At 42.5% G+C, this 12,621-nt stretch overlaps 1 protein-coding gene across 1 annotated transcript; it reads left to right on the top strand.

Annotated features, from left to right (window-relative positions):
* Positions 1-2,596: 2,596 nt before the first annotated feature.
* On the top strand, positions 2,597-11,917 carry CD86 (CD86 molecule; the record flags this gene model as incomplete). Its single annotated transcript, XM_082337917.1, has 6 exons — positions 2,597-2,664; positions 2,796-2,845; positions 4,152-4,493; positions 8,532-8,843; positions 10,949-11,083; positions 11,883-11,917. 6 exons carry the CDS (start codon positions 2,597-2,599, stop codon positions 11,900-11,902), a joined length of 927 nt encoding a protein of 308 aa, XP_082194043.1. The 3' UTR covers positions 11,903-11,917.
* Between the last annotated feature and the right edge of the window lie 704 nt (positions 11,918-12,621).

Genomic DNA, 12,621 nt, shown 5'->3' with positions numbered 1-12,621 from the left:
CATATGGTTTCTTCTCCTTTCAGTGATTGGACTGCAGAGATAGTAAATGAAGGGTTGAGTGTGACTACTGACTGCATACTGACATAAGTTCAATTAATATACTTCTCCATTTTTCATCTCTGACATCCACACATGAGTTGTAACTGTGAGTCATGGGGACATCTCCAGGAATGGCTGACAGAGCCTCAAAAGGCAAGACAGACACACCACATAGTGCTAGCCTTATTTAGCATGGGAAAATGGTTGCCTCCCCGTGGACTGACCTCACATAATTCTGGATGTCAGAGAGAATTTTTAAGCCCTGGGTCTTCAACCCACTTCCATCTCATCAGTTATCACTGGCATCGTGAAAAAGTGCCACTTCCACAGCTGGATGCAGCCAGCATGTGAACAGAAAAACTGTACGTCCATACACAGACCCACAGTGCTCTGGACTGGAGCAGAGTGCTCATGCACTGGGCCATGGCCATGGAGAGGGCAGCTTGGTCTGCACCGCTTGCCGGCAGCAGGCCATACCCTGAAGCAAAGTCTATCGTCTTTCCCCTCTTACCTAGTCCCCTTTGAGTGCTGAACAATTCTGGGACATAACCAGACTTTCGATGGCCTGCAGATATAAAAGAGAATTGAGCACAGAATTTGTATTGAATATGCCAAAGAAATGGTGTAGGCAGCCATCACAGAGACTGTGTAATTCTCCTTCTTCCCCTCAGTCTTCTGGACACTGGCTCCAAGGATTTGCATTTGCTGGTTAAAGGCATCTTGTAAAAAAGGGGAAGAGAAGCTGCTTGCAGCACTGAAGTTTTAGTGGCCCAATTCATGATTCAGCAACCCTCTATAAAGCAGCTCACATACGAGAAGCAGCTTGCCACACTCGGTGACCTCCCTCTGCAGGGAACGTGGGTGTACGCCCCTCTGCAGGCTCGCGGGATCCTTCTTCGGGCAGCCGTCCCCAGCAACACACCTGGGAGAGAGCAGCCAGGAAACCATGTAGGATCTTTGAGGCTTCTGTCCTCACAGCTCCAGATCCAACCCATAAAGAAAGGCAAGCAGCGTTATCTGGTATTTTTGCCTGGGTTTTATTTCTCTCTCTCACTCTTATTTCAGTTCCGGTTTTGGTCTTTGCCGCTGTGAGACAGTCATTGCAAAACATGGCTAGCTATAGCAGTACACTCCCTCTACTTCACTTATGTTTCCAGTTGCTGAACTGTTTTAATTTCTCCTCTTACACACCTGCACTGGATCCAAAAAATAGGGCTATCCTTTTTTTTTTTTTTACTTGACTGGAAGCAAAAATTCTTATTCACAGGAGGGAAATGTGACTGTTGAGAAGGAGTTTCTGTAGTTCTCAATGGCTTGGCACGGGCAATTTTATTTAGGCAATCAGTTGTGTGGTTTAATTCAGTGGGGCCCAGCCTAGGAGGAAAACCCCTTGATAAAAGTTCAGCATGTAGCAGGGCGACTGGAGCAGAAAGAGAACGACCTCTGTCTGCAGCAACGGATTCTGCGCAAGCCCTCCCTCCTCCTCTGCTATCACAGGTGGATCACAAAGAAAATTATCTATATCCTCTGAGACATCTGGGCTTCTTTCTCCCCTTTCCTAAGAAAAGGCAGGATGAGTCTGGTCTGGAAAAAATACCATTCACGGTTCTGTACGTTAGAGTACACACACAAAGAACATGTCAGCGGACAGAGGGGAATTCTGTATTGAACAGAAAAAGAGATGCTTGCTCCCAGAGACCTGGGGGAAAGGTGAAGACCCAAGTGTACCAGCTTAAAATAAAGCATGACAGAAAATGGGAAACCATCAAGAAGCTGCACTACCAGTCAGGAGAGCAGATAGCAATCGCACTGGTTTTAAGCAGTATGAGAGTTGAAGAGTTTTTACATCTGCTCTGGCAAAAGAGGATTCTTTGGAGCTGTTTAAAGGAGGAGAGTGAAGGACCTTGGCAGGGGTGGTGTGGAGGCTTCTCCAAATATATGGGAAAGGCACAGGAGAAACACAAAGGCGCTGCTAAAACGCAAACCAGCAACCACAGGCCAGTCAGACGCAGGTGCCGTTCCTTCACCGGTGCATGGGAATGACACCTGGCTGTGCACCAGGATTACAGGCCCTTATACCACATGAACCCAAGCAGCCATAGAAGTGTTTTGCTTATGAGATGAGTCAGAGGGTTTTTTCCTTTTTTTCTAAACAGATACCAGTTTTTCTTGACAACCAATTATGTGCTGTTTAGCCTCAACTCTTTACACCACATAGGATTTCTCTAAGTTATCTTTTACTGTTGTGAAGGATAGGTTCCTGTTACAGAACCCAAGGTCACACACTTCATCGCTTCTGGCAGCTGACATCATCGTGACGTCTCCCCGACCTCCTCCTTCTGTGTCACCCTCTCCTCCCCCTCTGCTTTCAATTCCCCCATCTTCTTCCCCACGCTGCCAGGCCAAGCATGCTCCCCATTCCTCTTCCCTCTGCATCAGGCGTTTTGGGTACTCGTCCCGTCCTTTGCACCCCGGGGGCTCCGTGTTCCTTCCATGGCATACCCTGTCTGCAGTAATCTTGCACCACATCACCTTCTCTGCAAGCCAGAGATCTGTCATGGCATGCTTCTTGTTGCTAAAGGCCGTGAAGCACACAGAAGTCCTTGCACTAGTCCATGGGAAAAGGTGAGATTAACTTTCTCAGTAGCCTGTCTCTTGCTAGAACTTCTTGTTTCACCACTTCTTTGGGAGTACTGGAGAAGGTACTGGAGCGTTCTCAACCTCTAACATATTTCTTTCATTCTTCCTTCTTACAGCGTCATGGAGGTCTGCATATTCTTCCTTTATGCTATGATACTTCTCCCAGGTAAACGGCGCATTTTTAATTGTAAAAACTGTTTTGACTATTTGTGTCCTGCTATGTGATACTTTCTCATCCACTAAGAAGCTCAGTCCTTAGCAGTAATTAATAATTTCCATTGCACAATCAAGGTCATATAGCCTATGTGACATGTATTTAAATTGTGCGCAGGGACTCTATAAAATATATAGTAAGTAAGTACTTTCTCTCTTCAACTTTATATCTTTACATTACACTTATTTTATGTTGCTCTTAAATTTTCGATTTAAATCTATCTATCTTTAAAATGTGTGTATATCACCCTGTATATTATAGAGGAGAGCAGTATTAAACTGAAAACTGACAGTTTGATATGGGACAACTGGAGTTTTAGGCAGCCGTGGAGATCGTTTTGCAGTCTGGTGCTCTAGAAGAGCAGTCAAAGCTTTGCACCCGGAGAGAGACCGTAAATCTTCTCCTCCTTTTGAACACAACAGAGGTGTTTGTATCTTCTGGGACAGAGGACTGCATTTCTCCTTCCAAGAAAAGATGGTCCTCCTGGCCCCTTGCCACCCATAATAGTGGATACACGCGCTGATGAAAGCAGGAGAAAATCATCCCTTGCATAATACAGTTCACGCTTTCTTTGCATGAAGGCATAATGGTGTTTATTGACTATTTCTGTTTAACAAGATCAGCAACAGAACAGTTAAATCTGACATTTAATCTGTCATTAAACTCTAGATTAATTACAGTACAGTTAAATCTGACATTTAATTTGTCATTAAACTTTAGATTAATTCTTCAGTGAGACTGAAAGCGTTCACCTGTTTCTGACCTTCTGGTCATGTATTCCCTAGATACTAACATTTACCACACAGTGTGCACTTCACATTTTCTTGAAAACTGCAATGCTGTATTATTTTATTAGGAGAATGAACTCAACTTTTTCAAAAGAAAGCGTGCAACTATCATCTGCTTTGTGGCAGAATCTCATTACACTCAGGATGCTACAGACAAGAATGGTTTGGACCTTTTGCCTGCAGATAAGTCTTCTAAAATATAGACGCTTGCAACCTCTGTGTGGTAGGCCTTCCTTGGGAAGTAAAATATAGGAAGAAAAATAAGAAACAGTTTTATGACCTGAACTCCACAAGACTAAGTGAGTCAGTCTGAGGAACTGTGTCTCCTGTCATACCTAGTGGGAGAATTTGTGTCTAACTGCCGCCGTTTTTATTGCTACTGTTGTTAAGCGTTGCCTCTGTGAGCGCAAATACTTGGTGTTCTTTTGTAGCTGGTGAAAATCTTAATTTCTTCTCTCTCTTTGTCTAAGGTATTGCTGCCAGTGTGCACCAGGTGAAGTCATTTCTCAATCACACTGCGTACCTATCCTGCTATTTTCCAAACTCTCAGAAAACTGACATAAAGGATTTAAGAGTTTTTTGGCAAAAAGGCGACATTGAAGTGGTGCACGAAGTATACTACGGCCAAGAAAAACATGATAACCTTAGTCCTAAATATATAAATCGCACCAAGATGGATATGGACAAATGGACCTTGCAATTGTTAAATGCAGGAGTTGTGGACGAGGGACAGTATAGGTGTATTATACAGCACAGAGATAAAGGATCGCCAAAGGTCATACACACATCCGAGTGCTTACTGCACATCATTGGTAAGTAATCTCTTCCAACTGTCATCTGGTCTAGGGGTTTTTTTGGGGGGTTCTCTGTCACTTTGTTGAGTCCAGAAATGTGTGGCACTGTCCCCAAGCCACTGAAGATGTACCTGCACTGGAGCAGAATTCCTAAAGATGGATAAGAGCATTCTCAATAGAAAATCCTCAGCTCTGAATGAAAAGTACTCAGGTGGCAGCAATCAGAAGTAGAAAACGAGGCAATAATTTGCTCAATATTACATCGTTCCTGATTCCCACCCTGTCATACTTTACAGTGAAAACCATTCTGCCTTATTCCTCTTGCCTCCTGCAAGTTTTATGGCTTTTAGGACTCTAGAAAATACACTTCTTTATTTGCATCTGATGCACTACCTTCTATTAAAAGTGGCAGTAATCATCGTTGGTGGTAAATTACAATTGAAGCATAACAAGATTTCTGCAAACACACAGCTATTTTATGATCATATAAATCGCAGGGAAAATAAAGAAAAGAGCAGCTCACATGTGGAGGAGTAGAAATTCATATGTTCGGTTAAAGGAGACTGAAAATATCTGAAAAAATGCATGCGTTGAGATTCAACCTGATTACTTGTATGTTATCAGAGGAAAAGGCAACAAATCTTTTAACAGGGAAATGGAAGTGAGGAAGCAATCTTTTCCTAATATTTTCTAACATTTTTAGTAATTCCTAAAATCTTTTCTTAATGTTTTTCTATTTTCAGCTGTTCCGTTAGTAACCTTTGTCCGTATGCCTGTGTTCTCCCTTCCAGTATGATAGTGCTAATCATTAATAATAACAGCTTCTAACTTCCACCGGTGTTTTCAGCCTTTAAACTGTTCTGTTAGTAACCTTTGTCCGTATGCCTGTGTTCTCTCTTCCAGTAGATAGTGCTAGTCATTAATAATAACAGCTTCTGGCTTCCACTGGTGTTTTCAGGCTTCGGCATACTGCTTCAAAAGAGAGCAGGCCATGTGTAACAGCAGCCAAAAATGGAGTACCAGGACGTCTGAGCCTATTTGGCTTTGTGCTACCAGCCAGTGTTCCCTCGATCCACAGACAGAAAACCTAGATTGTTAATTTTGATTCTCCCAGAACCCACTTGACAAGTGTTTTCAGCAAAGTTTTAGAACTCAGAAACTTATAATGTGCACTCAGTATCAAGGCCTCCAATTTAAGAGATGCTTAGCATCAACTGTTCAGTTAATGCAAGCAGTTAAATCAGTTATCAGCTCAGCCAGCGTCTGAGCAACATGTTATACAAGTCTCATACTTAGGCACTAAAACTCTCCTAGACCTTTTAAGGTTTCACTTAGGAAGACTGTTTTAAACTATGTGCTGCTGTGTTCCTTCCAAATGACTCTCTGTTCAATAAGCTCCCAAAGGAAGGAGCAGTATAAAATCATATTTAAAAAAAAAAACCTTCAAAATAATTAGAAGAAAAATACAAATGTTGAAATGTACCAGTGCTTACCTACTGTTTCTTAATTAGAATCTCACATCATACATGGAGGGCTTTTTGTAGTATGGCATGTCGTATTTAACGTGAACGTAAGGAAGACTGAGTGCTGTACAAGAATGATATAAAGCTGTCTAGATCGCTTGGTGACCAAGCCCGTTCAGAAATACTGAAGTACCTTCCAATACAACAGTAAACTTCCAATACAGTTTACATGTGTTATTTATATGTGTTACATTAGGACAATAAATAGATATATGTATATGTGTTGTGTACAGCCAGGATGATTCATATAAGAACGACAAACACGGATCCTTCTCCAGAAAGAATGGAGGGCTTCACAATGGAAAGCTTTGGCTCTTAAAACAGGCAAGGTAGGGACCATGGTGACAAGCAGCTTAACTGGAAATTCTGCAGCTATAGCATGTCTCTAGTGCTTCCTTTGGACGGATCAATAAGGGGAGCAGGGGAGACTAGGGAAGCTATTTCAAAATATGCGCTATTCCAAGTGTTGGGAGTGAAACTCATGTCAGAATAGAGACTTAACGGTTTGTGTCCTCATTTTAAAGGGGATGTTGAAAAACTTAAAAGCATGAAGAAAAGCTCTACTAGAGTTAGCTGAAGGCTGGAGACATTAAAAGATCGATCTGATTACCTTATAATACAGAAGACTGAGAAGAGTCTTGTTTTCAGAGTCTGGGAACATGAAATACACATAAAATACTGGATATTAAAAAAAAAGGCTAATTAATTCAGTGACAATATAAAAACAGTCAGTGGCTGGAAGCAAGTGAGAAGTAAGGCATATTGTCACTTTAGAAAATAGAACAAAACCAGGTAGGGTGATTAAGCCATTGAGAAAAATATTAAGGGCTCGATGGATCTGCTGTCTCTTGAGGTATTTAAATCAAAGCCCATAGCCTTTTTGGAAGACATGTTATCTTTAAATACAAAAGACTTCCTGAAAGATGCTTTTCTATTAACAGTTCAAAGCTCTCATATACGTAGTTCACACCCTGCATGCAACCAACATCACTTTTCAGTAAATTAGGCTCCAGAAGCCATAAAACAGAAGTGTTTTGACCAGGGTATATTCCACTATTTCCACTTGTTTACTGTCAGTAAGATTGAAACTCTTAAATCACTTGGATGATGTGGCAAGTTTCACAGCCATGGATTGCACTCCTGCCCTCCCTAGAGAATGCCAAGGAGAGAATAAATACTCCAGACCAGAAGCTGGAGTGAGCAGTCAGCAAAGCAAGTCAGACCTTGAGGAGAAAGAGGAAGCTTGAGCTCTCCTGAGGGAGAACTTAACTACATTTTGGGGTACAAAAAAGGTGGGGCTTTTTCCATTTTGAATTCACAGCCATGGACTCTCTTGGGGATTTAAGTGACTAAGCTAAATCCTACTCCCGGTGTGTTGGGATAGAGCAAATAAAAGCAACATCATATTTCTTCCTCCATCCATATTAAGAATTCACTAGGGCAAGGATTTTAGCCTGGATCCAACACACTGAGTGTGTGTGCAGAAGAGTCAGACCCTCTTAGGCTCATATTTTTCTAAGAATCCTTTTCCCCTTCTCCAATATTTCTCCATACTGTCTTTAGTCCTATTGGCACAAAAATAATGAAGTATTTTCAATGAAGCCTTGAGTCTGTTTCTTGGGGTTTGTTGTTGTTTTGTGTTTAACTTGCTGTATGCCAAGGTGCAGTCAGTATTATGTCTACATTCTCTCCTTCTCCTTTTCTATTATAGACTACTATTTCTGCTATGACCTTTTAACCAAACAAATCCTGGCTGAGAATATTTGGGAGATTATTTAATAGAGAGTATTGGTTAAAAGCTTCCATTTATCATTCATATTTTATGTTTAAATAGTTCCTTCCAATCCTGTTTGACTAACTATTTCTTGCCTGGGAAACTTCACTTTTTAAAGCAATGGGTATGTTCTTCATTGACTGGGATGAGTATCCAATGACGCAAAGTAAAAAAACTTGTACGGTAGTCACTTCCACATAAAAAACCGAGCTCAGGGAGGCCTACTATCAAGTAAAGATGAGCGAATTACTTTACATGCTGCAAAATGATTACTCGTAATACTCGTAATACTGATATTTCTACCTATGACAGCACTGGACCTCCAACTTACCCCTTCTGAAGCTCCTCAGATGATTTCTTTCTCTACATTTCACAGTTAGAGGTTTGTGGGTTTCCCCTTAACTAATCAGGAGGTCAAGAGTAGGCAGCACTGTGCCCCATTCCCATTTTGTGCTTAAGCACTGACATGCAAGCAGGTCAGGTTTGATTATTCTGAGGTGTCAACGGATCTAAAGGAGGTGGGAGAGACAGGCCCATTGCCTGGCTGATCAGACTTACGTCCTTGAAACACCCTGAGGACAAGGAGTAGCAAGACTACACATACACCAAAAACATAGCAAACCCTTCTTGGGACTCCCATAGTTTTCCTGAGAAAATTGTTTAGACTTGCTTCTGCCTGAAAATCTTAACTAATTGGCAGGAACTGTCAGGAGATGTGGTATGTCTGACTCATGATCCTTTCTCTTTGGTCTGTTTCAGCCAACTATAGTCAACCTGAGATAGCATGGCTGCACACTGGGGAACTAAAGCCCAGCAAATATTTGAATCTCTCCTGTTCTTCCAGCGGAGGTTATCCAGAGCCCAAGCAGATGACTTGGCTAATTTCACATGAAAACAAAACATCCAGGCTTACGCATCACATGGATGTCTCACAGGATGCTGTAACAAAGCTGTACAATGTTACTAGCAAGCTGAATATCACAGTTCCTACAAACACCCGCACTAATATTAGCTGCTTGCTTCACCTTGGAGAGCAGCTGGGAAGCCTTGTCTCAGTGCCGCTAGGGATAGGTGAGTCTCCATTTGCCCATTCTGATTTCTGCATGGGGAGGAGCAGGGCACACTGCGGTAGAGCTGATCACAGACAGCAGCATAGTCAAGGCAGGGAATAAACCTTAAGTAGCAGTAGGAGTCGGGTACAAGGATTGCGTGTTCTCCATCCTGTTCGCCAACAGCCACAGCCACCAAATTCCCTCTCCTTTCCATATGGGAAGTCTTATTACAGCAAGGAGAGGGCAGAGAGAAGGAAGGCGGCTGCTACGCAGTCCAGAACACAGCCCTGTTCATCCCCTCCCTAGATGCTGCTGCAGTAGCAACAAAGCAACCTGGATGTCTGGATTAGGCAGCAACCAGTCTCCGGAGGTGACAGCTGTTAAGGGAGGTTGCCACTTCACAGAATCAGAGAACTGTTGAGGTTGGAAGAGGCAGCTGGAGATCATCTAGTTCAACCACTCTACTCAAAGTAGGTAGCGCAGGGCCTTATCCAGTTGAGTTTTAAATGTCTCCCAGGACAGAGACTCCACAACCTCCCTCAGCAAACTGTTCCGGTGTTTGACCACCCTGACAGCAAAAAAGGTTTTTTTCTGATGTTTAAGTGCTTGAGCTGCTATTCTTAATCATTCCTTAGAGAGAGGCAGAAGGCTAAACAGAAGAGTCCCTTGGGCCAGATTTGGCCCACAAACTGCCAAATAGACTGTGCTGAGTTTAAGTCTAAAGGCCATGAACCTTTGGCTAGTCTTAGAAGCATTCCTGGCGGTTTTCATAACATTTGGCAGAATGAAGTGTGCATTCCAAAATGACTGTTTGGGGATTTTTTTTCTCTGAGATTGTGTCTTTTTTCAGACACCGCTTGCAAGAAGAAGCTGGGGAGCTGAGTTCCAATAAGACCTTACTGCTGGATTATCTCAGGGTTCCACATGACTGATCCTTTCTTTAAACTAAACCTGTATTTTATTTATCTCCTGGGACAGGAAAACCTCCTTTGACATATTTTTGTTTGTAAGCTGTGGCACAAGCGCATCAAAATAAAGACAATTCCCACTTTGGTCCTAAGTTTGTTTGACTTGCACGTAGCTCCTTTAGCCAATGTGGAAGATGGAGAGCTGTGCTTCAACTGCCAGAACAGGGAGCCAAGAGGGAACGGTAGCATTGCAGGAAAGCCTACCAGGGTAGTACAGGCACGCACCTTAATAGAAAGACTTACCTTACTCTTTTTTACTAGAGGTAAAAGAAGCTTGCCACTCATTCTGAAAAAAGTTCCGCAGTGCAGTTTTCTTCATATAAATTTAGCTAAAGTGTTAAGCCATCAATGCCAGGTATGGCAAGCTGCCTCTGATGTCCTTACATTCTAGGATTTTTAAATAATATTAAAATACAATACAGAAGTCTTCCGAGGTTTGTGCAGCTCTGTGCATTGCCCGTGAGCGTCAACATGGCTATATTAGCTACATTAGCTACATTAGCTATAGTGCTGCATCCTCTTCCCTATTCAATTCTTCTCTCCTCCCTGGCTTTATTAAAGTAGCCACCTGATAAGCAGTGATGGTGGGTAAGAAACTAGGAACTCCACATAAACAAAAGCTGAACATAAACTGAAGCCCTCTCAGTTGCTAACCCTAGCAACCAAAACCTCAAAAGCACAATAACCAGAAGTAGAGGGAAACTCCTTTGCATTCCCTGCTACTTTCACATCCCTTATGGCATTTCAGTGGGCTTGGACCATCCTTTCCAACAGATACCAAGCAGTAACATATCCCAGGTTCTTCAAACTTGCACAGTAGCACAGAGCAGCATTAGCACAGTAGCTGCCTTGTAGGCTCCTGTATCAATTAAGTTGCTGATCTCTCACACGGCACCCAAACTTCTGAAAGAGTACTTTGCCGTACTGTTGTTGAAGTGGCCATTAAGACCTGGTAGTTTTGCTAGTTATTGGAAATGGAAATAAAGCAATGTGGATAGTGATTTATTGATGATGCTATTAAAGCACTGTAAAAGCAAAGGATGCTGAGGGCCTTTCCCTAAACTTCTAATTCACGTAACTTTGGGATAGATTGTTTAAGCTAATTGTCACCAAATCAAGTCTTTACTGTGTGTATCTCCTCTGTTTTCTTATTCAGAGATACAGGAGGAAGAAATGGAGCAAGTGAAGACAAATTTCTTTGGCCCACTTATAGCTGTGATCGTACTGATCACACTTCTTCTGGGTCTGGTGATATTGAAGAAGAAAAGAAATATCTCATCCACCAACCAGAGTAAGTTATTACTTCTCATTCGGCTCTACTGTCCCTCAAGTCACAGGCTTTGCTCTTTGTAATCATCCCTTTACCTACATTCAAGCTGCTGACAGAAAGTTAGGTTTCATGCTGGACGTAAGCTAAATGTCCTTGCACAATTTAGTTCCTGCAACAACTTAGTCCATCCAGCAGCAAGTCAAAACATCTTTCTCCTGTCTTGTCCTGGGATCCACTTCTCCCTCTTCTTTGTGCTCTGTGAGACTGCCGTGGCACCAGCTTACCACTTTTTCCTGCAGTTTCATCCTTTTTTTCTGTTTTTTTTTTGGTAGATTTAGCTTCTAAAATCATTGAACTGCATAAACCTTTCTTTCCATCACCATTTATAAGAAAGGTGGAGCTGGGGGAGGGATGAGATGAGGCTTCCGTCAAGTGCAAGTATCTCTGTCATCACAGAGCTGAAGGATGAAGGCGTTGCTGCATCACAGGCTGCCCAGCACTGGACTGGAAGAATCACCTTGTACTAGGAACAGAATTCGATCTTTGCATTGCATTTCTCTATTTAGTTCCAAGCCTAGGTCTCAGCGGTCCAGGGTTTATTCTGCACTGAAAGGATCCTCATGCTGACATCAGTCTGTCCTTCCTTGTAGCAACAGGGAAATGCATTCCTCACAGTCAGTCCCGTTTCCTTACACAGCCAAGGGTCCTGAGCCGCACCTCATTCTTTCCTCAAATCCTAAGATAACTGGACACTTACTATCAACTCTTTTTCAGCTCCTATTTCTCATGTTTCTGTAAATCACATATTCATCTATTTTAGGTGTCAGTCTAGTAGTCTAGAAGCTATCCAGCTTGAAACTGAGGCCATCAGCCAGACTGCTGACTGGGAACCATCTCTGCACGCAGCAAGGCCTGAGGTCCCATATTCTTAGATGCTCTGCCAGAACAAGAATCCTCCCCAGATACTCTGCAGAACAGCATGCAACATTTTTGTCTGATGGCTGAAGTCCACTGTCCAGTGTTCTCTGCTTTTATTTTTGCTCCAGAACGGTAGTAAATTTGATGCTCTGCCTGTCTGCATGTCTATCTTTTTGCTGTATCTTTCATTACGCACTGTGACATTGTAAAATCCTGAGAGTCAACGAAGAAAGCAGAGCTGCGCGGGCTATAGGAGGGAATGTCTCAGAAATGGAAAGAGTCAGGCCACAATCTGTGAATCACTGGAAACATGATCAGAGGCAGGCTATTAATCATGAGCCATAAATGCTTTTGGCAGAGCCGGCATAGCTTTGTACCAGTAACTTTCTTGTAAAGCTCCGCAGCAGAAAGAGGAACTTCGGGGCACTTCCCCACCTTCTGAGGAAAGTTGTGCAACTCCTATCAGGCATTTGAAACTAGAAATCGCCTGAAGGAAAGACTTGTTATAAACATAATTTCTGGTTATCTTAGCTTATATTTTTACTATCATCCAAGCTTAATATGACCAGACAGTTAGTACCTCCACACTTTGTTCCTCTGTATTTTGACCAGATGCTGTACCAGTTGTTCAGGTGGATGCA

The sequence above is a fragment of the Platalea leucorodia genome (assembly GCF_965183815.1).
Source record: "Platalea leucorodia genome assembly, chromosome: 2".
In the NCBI taxonomy this organism is placed as follows: domain Eukaryota; kingdom Metazoa; phylum Chordata; class Aves; order Pelecaniformes; family Threskiornithidae; genus Platalea; species Platalea leucorodia.
Note: the sequence above shows the minus strand (reverse complement) of the source record. Positions and strands in the feature narration are given on the sequence as shown.